Source organism: Cucumis sativus, chromosome 6 (assembly GCF_000004075.3).
Source record: "Cucumis sativus cultivar 9930 chromosome 6, Cucumber_9930_V3, whole genome shotgun sequence".
Taxonomy (NCBI): Eukaryota; Viridiplantae; Streptophyta; class Magnoliopsida; order Cucurbitales; family Cucurbitaceae; genus Cucumis; species Cucumis sativus.
The window spans coordinates 25,085,121-25,104,185 of NC_026660.2; the positions used below are offsets into that span (position 1 = coordinate 25,085,121).

The window sequence follows — 19,065 nt, forward strand, 5'->3', positions numbered from 1 at the left end:
TCTCAATTGAACCAAATTGGACTCATTTTTTTCTTCTTTTCAGATGTTTAATTGTGAATTTGTTTGCTCATAAGGTTAACTTTTGGGTAATGAATTAACTAAGCAAACTGCCTAATCCAAAGTGAAAAAGTCGAATGAAAAGATTTGAATGACTAAACTTATCTCGTTATGAACTCCCAAAACGTCATTCCCTCACATTTGTAATTCTCCAATGGCTCGCTTTGCTCCTTCAAATTCCATCGCTCTCCACCGAATTCCTCTCTGTTTTCGTATCCCTCACCCTCTCCTTCAACCCTCCGCCGCCCGCTTTCCATCTTCCCCCCGCCGATTTCCTCCATTAGCCTGCCAAACGCTTCCCGAATCGCACGACACCACCTCCGCTCCGGTATGCTTCAATCTCTTCTCTTCTTATTGTTTTTGCTTAATTTTCTTCAATTATTGAGTCAACCATATTAGCCCTAATTCCCTGAAATCGAAACCAATTCAATTTTATTCTCGCTTTCAGGAAAAATCGTCGAACGGTCCTGAATCACCCGGTGACACCACTGGCCAAGCCGCTAGCTCTTCAAGTAATCAGGGTTTTCCTGAGTTTCCCAATAAAGATATCAATAGACGAGTTGCTATAGTTTCCACGGTTTCAGCACTGGCACTTTTCTCGTCAAGTCGATTGGATTTTGGTGTTTCTTTGAAGGACTTAGCTGCTGCGGCTTTGCCTTATGAAGAGGTTTGGAAATTTGGAATCTAATAGTTCTAGCAATCTCTTTGTTTTACATGATTATGATTTCACATTCTTCAAGTAATTAGAGCTCATGATGAAGATTCATATGATGATTCAGGCTCTTTCAAATGGGAAGCCCACTGTTGTGGAGTTCTATGCAGATTGGTGTGAAGTTTGTAGGGAATTGGCTCCAGATGTATACAAAGTTGAGCAACAGTTCAAGTAATACTTTATGGAAATGCTTGTTTACAAGAATTTTTTGTTGTTTGAATTTAAGGAAGGTAAATAGATCTTTGTTCTTCCAGGGACCGTGTGAATTTTGTAATGCTTAATGTTGATAATACAAAGTGGGAGCAGGAGCTTGATGAGTTTGGTGTTGAGGGTATTCCACATTTTGCTTTTTTAGACAAACAGGGGAATGAAGAGGGCAATGTAGTTGGTCGACTTCCAAGACAATATCTGCTGGAGAATGTAGACGCTCTTGCTCGTGGAGAAGCATCGATACCTCATGCTCGTGTTGTGGGACAATTTTCAAGTGCTGAAGCAAGGAAAGTGCACCAAGTTTCTGATCCAAGAAGTCATGGGTAGATTCTCTTCCTTTCTTTGAAGCATTAGGTCAACAAGTTGCCAATTCAAATACTCTTTGATAGGTATTCCAGATATAGTTAGTCCATCTTATACCATATATCCAATTGTTTATTGTACTATGGACATAACTTCTTCTCTTGATAGTAAATAAGTCTTTATTTCTTCTCTTGATTGTAAATATCTGCTTTTTTATGTTAACTACTGGTGGGTTTAATGATTAAAAGAACAAGTAACCAGGTTGAATCCTTCATATTTTTGTGGTGTTCTGCAATCTTTATTTACTCAATTATGATAATCTCATTACTTTTACTTTTGTACATGTTTTGGAAAAATGAAACAAGTAATACAAGAATTGTAATCGATCAGATAAGCCGATCCCATGGCTTGGATCTGAACTTCATGTGAAGAAAATGTCCTATCGCTTGGCATGTGGCATTCCCTTAAGACGAGTGAAGAATGCTTCACATTTTTTGGAAAATGGCATTGGCATCTACAATTCTATCAATAAGGAGGTTAAAAACAATGATGACACAATATAAGATATTCCGTAGGGTACACAAATAATGGTGAAATGTAAAAGGTTAAATGTCCTACAAAAGATCTTCCTCTTCTTCTTCTTCTTCTCTTTTCACCGTGCTACATTACCCAATAAACTATTTGTTGAAGGGGAGCTTTGTTCACTTAACCAAGGATCCTGTATTGAAACTGGGGAGCTATCCATAACCTCCTCCACAGGAGGTAGATAGTCCTTATTATGGTTGTTCTCCGGCGGGATTATCAATCTCTGGCTTCCCAATCCTGCAAGCAGCCCGGCCTTCTTAATTGTTATGCCACTTATGGATCTCTCGCTTATGCTACGAGGAGATGAACAAGCTGATCCTGCAGATGATGCTCCACAAAAATGCTCCTCCATTGATGTCCATCCACTGCGTCTGATGCTTTCCAATTCCTCTGCTACTTCTGTCATTGAAGGTCTCATGTCGCTGTGGAAAGCAAGGCATCTGAATGCAAGCTCAGCCACCTTGTGAATAGAGTAGAGGGTCCAAGCATCTCTATGTGGCTCGAGGAAAGGATCAATTAGTTCATCCACAGAGTTTCTCCCAATCCTATCAATGGCAAGTGCAGCTAAGTTTACTTCACTTTGGGGACGAGTGAAATCAACCACTTTCAATGCTGTTATTATCTCTACTAGGACTACTCCAAAACTATATACGTCACTTTTGTCTGAAAGATAAAAATTTTGATGGTATTGTGGATCAACGTAGCCTGGGGTTCCTTGGGGAGCTGTTGAGACGTGCGATATTTCTGTCATACCAAGTCGAGAGAGACCAAAATCTGCAACTTTTGATTTGAAACCATGATCCAGGAGTATATTGCTCGATTTGATGTCTCTGTGATATATTGGTGGGTGCACAGAAGAATGAAGGTATGCTATTGCACGAGAAGTCTCGGCTGCTATAGTGAGCCGTGTTGTCCACGGGAGTCCATTTCCACGCTCTCTCTGGAGATGTTGAGAGAGAGTTCCATTGGGCATAAACTCGTATACAAGGATCTGTTGGCCCTCCTCGATGCAGCAGCCAAGTAAGCGGACCAGATTTGGGTGGCTCACCGAGGAAAGGAGTTTTATCTCATTCATAACCTGGTCAATGCTGTTGTGGTCTCTGTATTTGATCCTTTTTACAGCAACCCACTCATCCTCGTGAAGCCTTCCGGCATAGACTGTACCAAAGGCTCCAGTTCCCAGACGTTGTTTCTCAGAGAAGCCATTAGTGGCTCTTTCTATTTCTTTGTAGGGGTATAAAGTAACACTGGAATTTCCGGCAGCCTCACTTAGAAGCCGCTTTGCACTCATCTGACCTTTCAGACACATTGAGCGGCGTCGGATGCAGTAACAGATAAGGGTCAAGACAGCCATTAGAAACGCCCCTACAATGACACCTGAGATTATAACTGTGTTAGGTTAGAACCATAGTTAGCCAATTGACGTGTTCCTTCATAATAAATCCTTATCAATTGATGGACACCATATTATTTACATTTAAATGAAATACGGTCCAGTTACCTGCAATTAGTGCAGCGACTTTGCTTTCGCCACCACATCGTCCAGTTATGTATGTTGGAGGGTTGCATTTGTGAGAAACTGTAGTAATTGCCAAGGAGCCCAGCATAACAAATTAATAAAATAAGCAACAGACATAAGCAGCTTGACAAATAATGAATTGAACACAAAAGTGAACAATGCTTTATGTTCGAACACTTGCAATATTCAAGTATTTGATTCTCTGTTTCAAAAGAAAAAAATTGTTCATTTATTGACTGTCCTGGAAAATTAATTAGAACAAGAGCAACGGATAGGGAAATATATAATGAATAGACGCCATGGCATGTTATGACAACTGGAGAACGTCCCAAAAAAAAAAAAAAGAAAAGTCTTACACTCCTAGTCGTAACTGTACCGCTGCTTGTGGTAGAGAAATGACTCAAAGCTCTCTCTCTCTCTCACCCCCACAAGGTCTAAACACCTCAATGACTTCGCAGTTTTACTCTAAAACAATGTTCCATGGTATCTATCTCTCTTTGACTTGTAAAATTATCAGAAGCCTAGAGAGTAGGAACCTCGTTTTAAAACTCTAAGTTGGCAACATTTATGGCGCATATTATGAGCTATAGTTATAAACAACCCAAATTAAAATCCATTGATGTTGCGTTCTCTCTTTGACCAATTCTAGATCATTCAGACACTTTGAAAAATTAGCATCACACTTCTCTTCCTCTCTCCCTCTCTCCCTCCCTTTAATATTATTATTATGGGCACATGGCATTCGGTTTTCACACCTAAATGAATTTTCTGACTTTTCACACTCAAGTCATATCCACCTCAAGAACCAATATGACATATAGCCAAACTTTCAGAAATGTACAGAATTGACTTTCCCATTAACCAACATTATTTTAAAGACGTCTCAAAATGAAAAAGACATTTTAAAAATTCTAAACTGAATAGGAAAAAATTGTAATTTTGAAATATTTAATCCAACAAGCTCCCCCCCCCCCCCCCCCCAAAAAAAAAAAAAAAAAAAAAACAGAGAGAGAGAAAGAAAAAAGGGAAAAAGCCGAACGAACAGCCTTTGATTATTTTTTCTACCCATTTGGAACTATTTAATCTTTCGGAAATATATAGAAAAAAAAGTCCTATTTCTAATTTTAGCAAGGTTTTACAGAATTTAACCACCATTTTTGCCACCGTCGGACAAATCAAATGTAGACGGGGAAGCAAGCAAATGGTTAATTAGCCTTTCCCCTCGACAAGAATGAGCATCATTGACTAGAAAGGACAAGGTGTCGACCTCTAATTGGCTAACATGTGCCGTTTCTTGTCGTGTAGTTTCCCCATTTATCCTTGGAGATAGGTATATTAGGCTACCCACTAAAAAATTAGAAATAAACAGCAACCCAATGCGTTGAATATTCAAATTACTCATATTTAATATCTATTTTAAATAAAAATAAATTGAATGTAGCCACCGAATTGACTCAACGACTAACCTCTCCGGCAGCCGCCGCCGTCGTTGTCATAAGCATTTCCTTCAAACCCTTCTTCGCACTGGCAACGAAATCCTAGGTTCTCCGTCGAGCTGGTAATGTTCTCACGATTGGCATTTTTTGAGCATTGTGCGACAGACGAAGGAGAGACCCACCACTCTAACTCAATGACCCCAAACTCGACCTCGAACTGAGTGGTCGAATTTGACGTAAAATTAACGAATACAGAGGACAAAAGGGAGTGGCACTTATTTAAAGGAGGCAGAAATCCATTTTGCTCGGTCTTGGTGAAACAGCTCATATTATTACTCTTAAGGCCGCAGTCCGTCGGCTGATTCAGGGTGAAATTCCCCATGACTCCGCATGGAAGTGGTTGTTCGGTACAATTCAAGAAGAGACTGTTGCGGAGGGTGGGCTTGTAGTTTTTGCTGGACAGTTCTGAGAGTGAATTGATAGGGATATTGCACCCTGTAGGAAGTTTGATGATGATACTTCTTTCATTAATGTTCTGAACCTGGAATCTGCCGATTTGAATCTCGCCATTTTTGCTGCAACCCAATTTGATTGGTTTCACGTCTGTGAATCCAAACGGATGGCGTACAAATTGAGCCGAATTACCGGTTTCGCAGGACGTTAAACCCTCGGCGATTGTTAAAAAAGCCGAGAAAATTGTGATTACAACGATCAAGCAGTTTCGATGCAAAGTCATAGTTGACTGCAGCTTACTCCAACTGAACAAACAACAAAAAGAATCATCCCCTCCCTCCCTGCAAAAGAAAATTTATCTTCAAAACTAAGCCAAATAAAAATCTAATGCCTATTCACCAATACGATCAGCAGAATTTGAAAAGAAGAAAAAAACAATAGAATTTCAGAAAGGTTTTCAAATGCGAACAAATCAACCAGTCCGATTTCTGTCAACAAGTTTCGTAAATAACCTAGAAATTTCAAAAACTCTGAAATTAAATGAAGAATTTAAAGCAGGACTGCGATGCCGTTGGGAGGCCATCCATCCTAATAAATACTCTTGAGATGGAAGCAAATATCATATATCATATTCATATAGACGAAAAAGAAGGAACAATTTCTACGGTCATAGCATTAATGAATTGAAACCTCCACCTCTGACCTCGCTCTTCAATGGCAGTAAATGCTCTGTTGATCACACTTGTAAGCTGGTGAGAGAAGAGGTGGACACGATCATTGAAGTCGATTTCAGAGGAAAATTAAAAGATTAGGTTTCAATCAAAGAAAAAATTGATCCCTAAAAATGTTGTAAAGAACAACCCGAATCGCTAGGCTTTGTTGATTTTGATGGAAAATGGAAAGGGAAAGCTGAGAAAAAGAAAGAAGGAACCGTGAAATTGAGACAGAGAGAGAGCTTCCTCTTCTTCTTATTCTACTTTTGAACGTCTTGACGATTTTTTTTTCATTTTATAATATGACCAATCTACCCTTTATCATTTTAATACACTCTCTCCCCACTCAACCCACCTCAATTACCAAAATACCCCCTCATCTTTTTCAACATTTATTCCTTATTATTAATTTATTTTCCTATTACATCATTTATTTTCTTTCTTCATATATATATATGTGTGTGTGTGTGTATGTCATCCATTTTCGTGTGGCAGTTAAATCTACTACCAGAATCATTTAAATGCCAAACAGTTTCAAAATCATATACCTAATCAATTGAACATAGTCCTAATAAGGTTATGACGAGGTTTTACTACACGATTTGTTTTTTTATTAACACGATATTAACATATTAGAGGAATTTTAAAATCTAAGTGACTATAGACACAAATCCAAAGAGGTTTTGTTTATGAAAAACACATTTAGATTAGTAGTTTATTTTGTAATCACGTCATAATACCCATCTCACGGATGTTCATCTAATTTTGAATGCCTTCTTGCAAAAAAAAAATTATAAAATAAAGTTTGTAATTTAAAATGAAATAGTAGTCTTTTATAGTTAATCCTTTCATTAACTAACAACTGATTTAAAACGAAGAATGTTTGTTTATTGTACATTTCCATAATTACTAAAAACTTTAAAAATAAGTTTTAAACTAACCATAATTTTCTTTTACCACAACAATTCGAAGATGAGAAACCAAACAAACTATCAAGTTAGGTTGATTTTAGCGTTTAAGCACGATTAAACGAATGAAAATGACTTAAATACAAATAATGGGGTGTGTGAGTTGTAAAGAAAAGTATAGTATAAAAATTAAAAAGGATATTTAAGGCTAAATGTGAATGCAAAATAAATGAAGAATGGAGTAAAAGTAAGGAAATTTGGAGGAAAAAGGAGAGAATATTGTTACAGCAAAATTATAGCTTATAAAGCCTCATTTCAGTGTTATCCACACGGAGGGAGACTTTGATGTTTGTGGTTTTGAAAAGAAAAAAGAAAGGATCATTGTGGTTTTCCCTTTTCTCCCATCTAAACATACTTTTTCAACTTATTCTCTCTCTAAATTGTCAACATATATTAAATTTGGTTGTCCTTTCTTCTTTCAGATAACGCAACAAAAAAAAATTAAACCATATAATAAAAATCAACTTAAAAACTTAAGCTAATTAGTAGGTGAAAGTATATAACATGTTACCCAAAATTTGGATTGAGTTTTTAAAATACCTTTAAAAGATTAATAATAAAACTAAGGTTGGTGCATATGAGAAAAAGACTACACTAATTGTTAGTTAGAAATTAAGTTTAGGAAGAGATTGGATTTAAATACTATTTTGATTATGACCCATTACATACATATATGTATGTACACAATCTATTAAAATGTACTTATTTTTTTAAAAGATTATCTTAATCCAACGGTCTAAAATTTGGGAAAAAAATATTTCTTAATAACTTATTTTTATTTAAACTGTTTTGATAAAAGAAACTATTAAAATATATCTCAAAAAGCTTTTGAGCTTGCCAAGTATTTTAATTTTTTTAAAAGACTTCTATTTTAAAAAATCAACCGTTAAAAAATGTATAAAATATACCAACGCAACCTATAGATGTAAATAATTAAAAGACTAAATTATAAAAAGTGACCCTCAACTTTCATGTTTATGTAAAAAATACCCACATTCAAAAGTTTTAAAAAATTCCTAAACTTTCAAAAATACTCTTTCTGTTAGTTGTGGAAGAAAGGCCTTAAAACTATTAAAGAGTTTCATAAATACTAAAATTATAAAAAAAATTAAAACTATTTCCATTAATTCAATTTTACACCAAATTTCTAAGTTTTCACGCTAAAAACCAAAATTTTAGGTTACAACTATAGTTTTAAATTTCCATGGATGGATGTTTTTATTGATATTTTCACATTTTCATGGATTCAATATTAATAGAAATGATGAATCAATATCATCATAAAAATTCACCCATCACAAAAAATAAACCTGAAAGTAACACTACTATAAACATAATATAAATAATAAACATGTTTACTTATATGAAAATAATAAAATATTTATTTACTAATTTAAAATCCTTCTCTAAATTGGTTGTTTTTATAATTTTCTAGAAATATCGTTGAAATCAAAATTTTAATAAAATTAACACTTCTATATATTAGTATATATCAATCAACATTGATATTTTAAACCTTGATTAAAATATCAAATTCTACAAAATCTAACGTGTTTAAAAAAATTCTCCTTAAATCATATTAAAATAATGATTAGTCAAATAAAGCACGGATAGAACTATCAAACTATCAGTATGTGTTAATAGTTAAATACAATTTTTTATTTGACAATTAGATGTTTGTTAATTACAATAATAACTATTGAAATGGATTAGATTTATTAGTTTTGATTTTAGTTGGTGAGAAAATTGGGATGAAATTTAGAGTATTTTGAAGAGTAATTTAGGGTAAGAAAAAGTAGATTCAAAATATAGGACGAAAATGGAATATTGGAAAAGGTCAGCAACGGCAAAAGAGGAGCAGATTTTTGGGTGGGAATTGCAAATTGCAAATTGCATGAAGTGAGAAAGTGGACGCGGAAACAAAAATATATAGAAAGTCAGCGAGAAAAATTATAAAGAAATTGACCAATAAATCCCAACAAACAGCCTTTTGTTTGTCCACAGCACCATCACCTCTCACCTTTTCTTATTCATCCATTATTATTATTACTACTCATCTTTGTGCTCATTATTGCTAATCACCTTTTCTTCTTCTTCCTTTTAGATTTTATTATTTGTTTTTGTTGAAGCAATATAGAATTTTGAGGAATAAATAATCTTCCAAAACTATTTTGAGTATACTTTACATTATATATTCATATTTATGTATTATGTAATGTCACATTAATAAACTAGTCACTATAATCAATTTGGTCGACATAACTAATATTTCTCTTTTGGATATTTAACTCTTCAACCTCAATTTGGTACACATATGGAAGTGCTAGAATGTCGCTTTTTTGCCTTTAGAATATGGTCCCATGAGCCTTTGAAAATTTTGTGGACGCTTTTGGGTGTTAATAATGGACTTCATTTATAGTAACTTTAATCATTGTCTAAATTCTAATTTAATAAAAAAAAATTATTTAGTTTGATTATTGTCAACAAAAGTTTAGCTCAACTGACATATGTACGTATTAATAATCGAGATTCAAATCTCTCCACTTCCGATTAATAAAAAATGTTTGATTATTATAATTCTAATATATGTTCAAACCACACCATTGTTATATTAGTTAAGAGAAAAAAAATCATTGGGGGCATTGTCGTTACAAGTAGTGAGAGAGAAAAAAAACCTATAATATAGTTCTTATATATATCTAAATTTTTCTTGCCCCTTATTTTTATGATAATGTAATAAAGTGTGAATCTTGTTCTTTTCTTTAATAATTAAAAAAAAGGATATATATATATATATATATATATATATATATATGTATATGTATTTGATTACATAAAATTTAAATCTTGATTAGTGGGGGAAAAAATAGAATGTTATATTTGTTGAAAGTTGTCATTTGAGAGTCTCATTCATATATTGCATTTTCTTATTTTGAAATAATTAAGTGTCTGATTACTAATCTTTAATCAAAACGGGTATTGGTAATAAGTTTTTGATATATCAATCATAATAGACGATCTTAATTGTAAAGTGCAATTGAATTGCTTTCGATCATGCCTATTGATGCATTTTTGTAAACATAATTTAGTTACTATATATTGATATTATTTATTTTGTCTTTATTTGGTATCATGTCTTCTTACTATTATCGTACGTGAATTATTACCGTTTATGATGAATTGGTAACAATGTTTGTAACAATAACTGTAATTGTAATAGATTTATAATTCTCATACCATAGTAGCAACAATAACTATAACAGTAAAAGTTTAAAACTGTATAAATGCATGTGAAAAAAGTTAAAAAAGATTAAAGAATCTCATGTAGTTTTCAAATGCAATTAGATTGATCACTTTTATCTTTGTATTTAGATTGTATTTGATGATCAGAGTATCCCTCATTAATGAAATATATGATAAACAACCATAAACATGATCAAACCAATTATATTTTGGTTAGACTAATGGATTATGTTTTTAGAGGAAATAATAAACATGAGTTAGATGATTTAATACTTAGATGAGAAGGAAGGGTTAAGTGAAAGGGTTAAATGTAATTTTGTGAAGAGTAATTATTAGGGAAGAACGCATAGATAAGATAAAAGGGAGAAGAGGAGGTAGAGAGAGTCGTCCCCATGCAAACCACGGCGAGGATAACATCTGGATCGTGGAGGTGGAAGTCTTCCGCCGTGTTTGTGAAGCGGAAACTCCGAATGGACAAAAGTACCCCCAGAGCCAAAATTATTGACCGGAATATTCCTGATTTATGACTTTGATATGCATGAAGGAAAAGGAAAAGGAAAAGCAAAAGGATAAGAATGTTTGAACTCTCCACTTCAATCCACATCCATATATCTAAACTACAATTCAAACTTCAACTTCCTTTTCTTTTTTTCAACTTTACTGAGTTATATTTCTTTTTTTCTTTTTAATTTTACAAAAAAATTGAATAAAAACCAAATATTTTAAGTAAATATATATTAGTTATAGTTATAGAGTGAACAAAGTCACTATAGATTTATGATAATTGTAAAATTTACCAAAAATTCCAAGGTTTAATTTCTATAGTATTAATTATCATCTTTTCATATTTTAAATTAATTAAGGTGAGACATAATGGAACTAGTACAACAAATTTCCCTAACCCAAGATATATTGTATTTAGTTTTTTGTAACTTAGCCTAACATCAGCATTCATGAAAATTTCTTCTATTCAGTAAATTATTTTTTTAATTTGACTAATATCTTGTATGTAATATATTTTAATAATAAGCACACACATAACCAACCCAAAAATTAATGGATTAGATGTGGTTTTCTTACCTAATAATAAAAAAGGGATAAATTATGATTTTTTTCTTTTAATATATCTCTTTTTAGTAATAAGTTAAAGGAATAAAAATTCAACCTTATCAAAAAAGGACGTGATGAATTTGTGTCCATATAAGACAATGTTAATCACCGTTACCTATTCTTTGAAGGTAACGTTTTTTGTGTCTAAGAAGTCGTGTGTTAGATTAGGTTGACTTAGGCTCTCTTAGCTAAACCAATTCATATAGCTTTGTTTTCGTATTCTAAAAAAAAATAATTTAAAGTTAAGATAATTAAGAAAATGAATAAAATTATATTTAAAAGAAAACTGGGAATTAAAAGCCACAATAATCGTTGGTGAGCTTTTTTTTTTTTTTTCCTTTTCTCTTTGGGTGAAGGACACCCAAAAGCTTTATAATTATTTGTATCGTTACCCCGTTCTCTAATAATTTAAATTAAATATTTTTCACATTTTTCTTATTCATCTATAATATTTTCTTTACAAAAAAAAATGGAATGAAAATAGTTTCATTTTTTTAAACAATATATGGGGTGGACGAATTGAAACTCAAATTTTCAAATTGACAATACAAAAATTTCAAATTGATAATATAAATAAACACTATGCGATCATGAGGTGGCCATGAGACTAACTTCAGAAGTTTCATATTAATTGACATATAGGCGTGTAGGTTTCGAATTTTTTTTTTAGGGTTTTATTTTTTAAAGAGAAATTAGTGAATGAATATATAACAAAAATCCATTATAAAATGCATGCATGGATATAGATCATATAATAGGATAAAAACAAACCCTAGTATTTTACACTATTAGGTAGAAACTTTTGAATTACATGCCATAACTTAATTTTGGAATTAGGTTATAGTCAAATTTTGGAAGTTGCATGACACACCAATATTGGCATTTTTTTATGTTCATATAGTATCATAAAGCCAATCCCACGACTCTTCCTCTCTCCCTTCTTCATTAATTCATGTCGTTTTTTGAGCATCTTTGAAAGCATGAGTTGATACAACCTCTCACGCTTGCTTCTCATCAGCAATATATATATATATATATATATAACAAAAATTTTGAAAGAACTAGAAGCTAAATCAAGCTCAAAATTTTAAAACTAAAAGTGTAACGTTTTGGAACTCCTAGGAATCAAATAGAGACTATACCACCATTATTTGTTTTAATAAAATACTAGAAGTTTAGGGATAAGAGATAGGAGACAACGTGAATTTGTTGGACTTCGAATCATAATACATATATGAGTTCCTGTTCTTTGAGATGATAATATTGCTAACGGACTTACTAGGCACACCAGTGTATCTCAACCAGCTGGTTGACAAACATAACACAATTCCTCGATAAAAAAATTAATGTGATAATTTTTCTGTAAAAAACTTAAATATACTTTTTTTATTAGGTTAAAAGAACTGGACGCATAAAATTAGGTGCAACCTTAGTTTCCCAAAACAATAAATAAATTATATATATATATATATATATATATATATATATATATATATATATATATATATATATGTTTATTTATTTATTTATGATTGTATCGATACAACACACTTATTCAAATTAAGATTAACTTTTCGTCTAGCAATTGTAAGGTGGATAGATATTAAATATTTAAAACTTTCAAAAAGATAATTGGTGCCTTAGAAGTATTTTCGAATTAACGAAATAAAGTTTATTTGTGAGATTATTAATCATTAATCACCAATTCCACTGCAAACACACACACTTAATCTATAGTAAAGAAAAAATTGTGACAAAACATTTCATTCTCGCATAGCATAAATTAAAAAGAGAAACAATGATGTTTTTTATTGTTCATAATCAACTACATTTGAGAGCATGAAGCTACGTTCACATCAAAATAAAACATGTGTTTAAATATGAAATAATAGGCTTTTAAGGCAATGCTTTTAATTTTCACCCAAGATTTTTTATTACTCATATATGGTATGTATATCTTGAAAAGTCAATCATGGTTCCTTTCTCCTCTCACCATACTTCATCTTCCTTTTTTTAGCATCACTACTTCATGCACGTTTGATAACATCCTTTATAACAACTCTCTGCTTTGTCTAGGTCTGTCAATTTCATAAAGAAGAAAAAAATAATTAAAAAATAAAAGATAATCAGTCATCAAAACTAGAGAAAATTATTAACGAAAGGGAAAAACCTTTAGTATATGAATACTGCTACTAAACTCTCGTTGATTGTGAGTTATTGATGAAAATTTTGTATATGAATACTACTCTAATTAAATGTTAGTCATGACTAGGATAACCTCTAATGACATTTCAAGCTCAATGCATGTCAGCAAACAATGTCTTCCAAACGAATTATCCTCATTATAAAAATGTTTGCCAATACACTACCACTAGTGCTTAAAATACAAAAGAAATATCAAAATAACACCAATGAACCTGCTAAAAGCTTTTTTTTTTTTTTTTGATATATTACATTTGTATATGAATTAAATTTGGTTTGATTTGAATCCATTTAAAATTGACCACTCTTAATCTAAACCACAAATCGGATTGAGGATGAAACAATATTTGTGGCGATACTATCGAAAAACGAACTACTCACGATGACACACTCCCACACTTCCCTTGATCACCTCACTTTTTTTTTTTTGGCATTTTTTGACTAATTTAACTTCCTTTTATGGCTTAAAATGTGTGAATTCATGTTAAAGCCCTACGAACGTGGAAGATCTCATTTGTAGTTTACAAAATTGTCATTACACAAACTTACTTAAACATATCCTTAAATTATATCTTTCACATTTTCAATGGATTTTTTTAGTTGTAAATATAACAAATAGAAACATATATACAGACCTAGACCTAGACCACGTCAATTAATAGGAGTATACTTTGTTATATTTATTTTTCATAATTTTACTATATGCTTAAATCAGTAAAACTAGAAGTGATCTCTATTGCAATTGTTTGTTTATTTATTTTTCAGTAGAACATGATCCTTTACTTAATTAGCCGAGTTATTATTCGATATAAAGAATTTTGTTAGTATAAAACACATAGCTCAACTGACATCTGATATGTGTTAGCAATCATGACATTTATGACTTGAATCACTGCACCAACATCATATTCTCTCCAATTACTAATTTAATATCAAATCAATTAATATAAAAAAGAGAAAGTTGATGTCACAATTAGTATAAAAAGATATTATATTCGATCAAGGACTCGTGACCTTGAATAGGCTTTATATTTTGGAGTAAGTTGAGAATCACCCACATTGAAAATATATTTTGTTAAAGAAATCAACAATGAACTATAGAATTACAAAAACCGTATGAAGAAATCGATGTACATATCTATCTGTGGTTTACTAACAGTGTCTTAGCTACATCTACGAGATAGAGAAAACACATGTTTTAGAGAGAATCTTTTCTTAGCACAAATTAAATGGCGCCTCTATACTTTGTTGTTTGTAGCACCACATGTAACAAATTCAACGCATTTTATCAATTTGTATATGTTTCAATTACTTTACTTTCACAAACCAATTGATGTATGGTATGAAAAGCTAGTTCATGTAGCTATGATCTAATATGATGATTAAGTTAGAAATTAAGTATCTTACCCCTTTCAACGTTTGTTCCTTTATATACATTTTTCAATTCTATTATAACTAATAATTTTCACTTGGTTGCGTTATGAACAATATAAAAAAATATTTTAGTATTTTAATATTTTATTTTTTGTTTTACTTCAGATTAGAAAAAATATCTTAAAAAATTTAAAAATATATTTATCTCTTCTCCGAAAAAACACAATCGTACCACAAACTTATTAGTAGCGTAAGACATTTATATATGAATTAAATTTGGTTTGATTTGAGATCCATTTAAAATTATAAGCTAATAGGTTAAAAAGAAATTTAGTTATAAATTTGTATAAATATTTAAGGACACTCATCAATTTTCATCCAAAATGCTAAAAGGATTTTTCTTCAAAGATAGGTTTGAAATAAAAATGGAAACGATAATGTTGAATTCTTTATTTTTTTAAAAAATAGGGATTTTTTGTATTTACATGCCTTGTATTTTCCTTTCGTTTTCTTGTGAGATTTGACGTTTTTCGTATTTGGGCTTTTGGTGGGCTGCTTGTTGTGGCCCAAAGACCACCATTTCATTCAATCCTCTCCCTATTATTATTATTATTATTAGAGGACCAGAGGTTTATAAAAAATACAAAAAACGATATATATATATAAAAACAAAATTTATTAATTTGTAAATATTTTGTCATTCTTTTATTTGACAATTTTCCTTGTTAATATATATAATAAAGGTCTTAAAAACAAATTAAATCTTTAATAAATTTTTATCACTTTGATGGTTAAATCCATGGTATGTAAAAGGGCTACATTTCTTGGTGAAGAAATTGGTTCAAAATGGAGAAAGACAACTTCTTTTCTTTTAGAAGGAAAAGAACTTTTATTTGAAATTTACAATAAACACATTTGAGAGGATACCTTTTCATTTATTTCATACACAATCTCACCAACTTTTCTTCACTATAAGGTTGTCTAAGTCTCTACTTTTACTTGGCTTCCATATGGATCACACTTCCTATTTATAGGCATTAAATTGTTGGAGTTCAAGCAAACATATGAGAAAGGATCCAAGTTTTGCTCTATCTACAAATTTGTTATGGATTGTGTTGTATCTAATAATCTTTGGACTGAATTGCTATATTAACCGACACCCCTTTTCCTTAAAACCACTTGTTGCAATTCGCTTGCAAGCAAATGCATTCAACATCATTTCATTTACATCAAAGAAATCACACCTAAATTAGAAGAGAATCGAGCTATCACAAAAACCATCTACGATTCAGTTACCCATAAAAACATCATGCTGTTGCAGCCACCATTTCTCGCCCTCATCCGCCATCGCATTTGCAACCTCCGAACCACCGTCCCCGCTACCGACAAGACTTTCCAAGGTCCTTTTCACTTTGTTCAATCGCTTATAGAAACGAATGCGGCGAAGAACCACATCTCTGTCCATTTTGCCAGCAGATTTCAAGAAAACATGGCTCGAAACGCCGTCGTTCCGGCTGAGGTCCGAGTTCCGGGGATTCTCAGTTTCTGGGAAAGACGTCGAAGCTTTGGAAATCATGAAAGCCATTTTGGTTTTGTGGAAGAGAGAGGTAATTGCAGAGAATTGGAGGGATTTTTATAGAATGAAAGAAAGTGGAGATTTCAATTTGATTTAATGGATATCGTTTTGTGTGTGATGAAAAGCCAAAGGTTTAGTTTCCTGTGGGTTTTGAGCGCCCAAGGTTTTGCAAAATCAGTGGGTCTTTGGTTAACAAACTCTTTTTCTTTTTGCTTCTCAAAAGCTTCCATGTTTCAACGAAAGTTTCTACTTTTACTTAAAACTGGATTGTTCTATTCTTTTCCATTTTTTCTCTCAGAACTTGACAAAGAAAGCCTTGGGAGTTTGTGATATCTAAAACCTTCACAAGATATTAGTTCGTCGAATCAACAACTAAACATGATTGATGATATTCGTGAGAAGAATTAATCAAAAGAATTGCGAAACATGTAAAGATGGAGGATATTAGTCGTTGGATTGTTGTTAATGTTTACAAATAGAAATTCAATCTATATTAGCATTCACTTTTTTCTTGTATAAATATTATTGTTAAATAAACTAATTCTGATGTAATTTAAAATTAAAAGACTAGTTTTAAGATTCTATTAAGAGCTTGTTAATTAAATTTGAACAAATAAAATAATGAAATTAAGATTGAAATTAAGATAGAAATGTAATCTTATCTCATTATTAAAGGAAGCGACTAAAACCAATAATATTTGTAAAAATATTTTAGTTTTTATAAATGTTTAAATTAGAGTTTAGAATAAAATGAATAAAAGTCTATCTACGATGTGATGTAGCAAAATAGATCACTATCTATTTCCATTCAATTTTTTTTGTAAATGAGAAAGCAATTAGGGGAGAGGGAGAATTTTAGGGTTGAATCAAATTTGGAAGTAATTAATTTTAGGAAGAAACTAACGAGAGAAAAATGAATCATAGTGAGTTGACTGATTTGGTGATCTCCATGGAGTCAAACTTGAGGATGACTAGAGGCAAATTTGAAAAAAAAAAAAAGAAAATTAGCTCCATGCTTGAATTTCGAAGCTATACAAAATTTGAAGTATTTTTTTATTTTTTTTGTATATATATTTAACGTTAGCAAATTGAAATTAATAACAATCGACAATATCTACTACAAGAAAACCTTCCTCTAGTCTACTCTACAATCAATGTGGTAAAGTTTCCTCCATGAACGAGAGGAACTTTATCCAGTCATTCATTTCTGATATACATCCGTTGAAGCCATAACTAAAAATGGCCACATCAACAAGGTTTCATGATATATTTCGAAATTTGATGTCATGTCAATCAACCTGTTTTGGAAATTACCTTTAAGATCTACACTACCTTTGACTTTTGAGATATCCTTCTCAACATTTTATCATTGAGCAGCAGATAATCTGTTTTGATCATAAAGGATATACAGAGGACAGATATAGACCAGACACAAAATTATTCCTTGTCATTGTTGTCAAGGAGAGTCAACAGAAAACCACTTACAATCCGCCGTAGGATAGGCCAAGGGATACAACGGCACAACATACCATCAAGATATGCTAAAATACCGTTCAGCATAAACTTGCCAATTCCCATAGTCCAGATGAACTTACATTTGGGTTTCCTGTCAGTTGGAACTAATGCAAGATCGGTTTTTTCACTATCAGATTTCGATTCTTTGTTCCGAGGAATCCTGACTACAATCTGCTTGACACCCTTTCTCAGTATACGAATAGCAAAACTTACTAAGAGATGTTCACCGAGCGTTAGCAATGTAGGTCCAATCTTCCATTCCTGAACGATAGGTGCAGAAAACATTGGTTAGTAATTGGGTTTTATCTTCAAAGTTATAGCAGCCTATAGCTTAAACTCTACCATGGAAGTCTAGTCATACATTGGAATACCCAGTTACAAGTTCAGAACCAAAAACAAAGCTAGAAAATGTAACAGACAAGAAAGTGGACAGTTGATAAGCTTACACTTTCACGTTGAAGATCTTGAAAAGGGCGACTACTCATTCCCGAATCTCCTTTTAACAATTCTTTGCTAACAAGAAATTCTTCCACACGTCTCACGATCTCATCAGTCAGACGAGTGTTTGGAGGAAGATTTTTTAGGGTAACCTGAATGCACACACAATATTATTTGAGTTCTGAAAGCTTAGTTATGAGGGTTATCAAATTAAAAGATTATAGTGCATCAGAAGAATTTATGGTCGGGGGCAGAAATTTTCCAGTGAATGATTCCTTAGTCATCAACAAATATATAAAGAAAGAATTTCTTGATCAGCTCCCAGACATACCTGATTGTTAACGACTGTAACTCTAAGATATTCTTGTTTGTACAATGTATCCAGCATAGCTTGCAGGTATCCTTCAATATATAACTGCAGCCATAAAAAACAGGAAACCGTTGTTCAACTATAAATAAACCTATTGAAAACAATAAACACGAAATCAAGGCTTATGTGGAAACCTGAGAACCAGGAGAAAAACCACATGCTTTTAGTTTTATTATTTTTCTGAAGAATAATACAATAGGTACAAAGAGGGAGAATAAATAGAATACAACAAAAAGGAAAAAAGGAAAAGATTTAGGAAATAGGAAAAATCTTCCATATTC

General features: G+C 32.0%; 3 protein-coding genes across 6 annotated transcripts in view; 1 reads left to right on the forward strand and 2 right to left on the reverse strand.

Annotated features, from left to right (window-relative positions):
* The first annotated feature begins 13 nt into the window (after window positions 1-13).
* On the forward strand, window positions 14-1,554 carry LOC101222948 (thioredoxin-like protein HCF164, chloroplastic). The gene is made up of 4 exons (XM_004141895.3): window positions 14-385; window positions 506-724; window positions 837-940; window positions 1,024-1,554. The coding sequence occupies exons 1-4, from the start codon at window positions 212-214 to the stop codon at window positions 1,304-1,306; spliced, it is 780 nt and encodes a 259-aa protein (XP_004141943.1). The 5' UTR covers window positions 14-211; the 3' UTR covers window positions 1,307-1,554.
* A 29-nt stretch (window positions 1,555-1,583) lies between these two features.
* Window positions 1,584-6,226, reverse strand: LOC101222324 (wall-associated receptor kinase-like 14). Of its 4 annotated transcripts, none has more exons than XM_011659514.2 (4): window positions 5,979-6,226; window positions 4,853-5,616; window positions 3,369-3,446; window positions 1,584-3,256 (listed from the first exon to the last, which is right to left on the reverse strand). In XM_011659514.2, exons 2-4 carry the CDS (start codon window positions 5,556-5,558, stop codon window positions 1,935-1,937), a joined length of 2,106 nt encoding a protein of 701 aa, XP_011657816.1. In that variant the 5' UTR covers window positions 5,559-5,616; window positions 5,979-6,226; the 3' UTR covers window positions 1,584-1,934. The 4 variants fall into 4 exon arrangements, with proteins under 4 accessions (XP_011657816.1, XP_011657815.1, XP_031743277.1 ...); XM_011659513.2 differs by having other exon boundaries at window positions 5,972-6,224; XM_031887417.1 differs by lacking the exon at window positions 5,979-6,226 and adding an exon at window positions 5,788-5,938.
* Window positions 6,227-17,517: 11,291 nt separating this feature from the next.
* Window positions 17,518-19,065, reverse strand: part of LOC101222087 — a 39,123-nt gene continuing 37,575 nt past the window's right edge. Inside the window, exons 34-36 of the mRNA XM_011659515.2 lie at window positions 18,746-18,829; window positions 18,423-18,566; window positions 17,518-18,237 (exon numbers count right to left, since the gene is read on the reverse strand). Coding sequence (XP_011657817.1) covers window positions 17,899-18,237; window positions 18,423-18,566; window positions 18,746-18,829 — 567 coding nt within the window. The 3' untranslated portion in view covers window positions 17,518-17,898. The remainder of the gene's footprint in view (window positions 18,238-18,422; window positions 18,567-18,745; window positions 18,830-19,065) is intronic.

Excerpts from the sequence above, each read along its gene's own strand:
- LOC101222948 (XM_004141895.3), top strand. The coding sequence starts at position 212 with ATGGCTCGCTTTGCTCCTTCAAATTCCATCGCTCTCCACCGAATTCCT. Across the intron at positions 386-505 it reads ACGACACCACCTCCGCTCCG|GAAAAATCGTCGAACGGTCC; the intron begins GTATGCTTCAAT and ends TCTCGCTTTCAG. Across the intron at positions 725-836 it reads CGGCTTTGCCTTATGAAGAG|GCTCTTTCAAATGGGAAGCC; the intron begins GTTTGGAAATTT and ends ATGATGATTCAG.
- LOC101222324 (XM_031887417.1), bottom strand. The coding sequence starts at position 5,858 with ATGGCCTCCCAACGGCATCGCAGTCCTGCTTTAAATTCTTCATTTAAT. Across the intron at positions 5,617-5,787 it reads AGAGTTTTTGAAATTTCTAG|GGAGGGAGGGGATGATTCTT; the intron begins GTTATTTACGAA and ends TTTCTTTTGCAG. Across the intron at positions 3,257-3,368 it reads AGTCGCTGCACTAATTGCAG|TTATAATCTCAGGTGTCATT; the intron begins GTAACTGGACCG and ends AACCTAACACAG.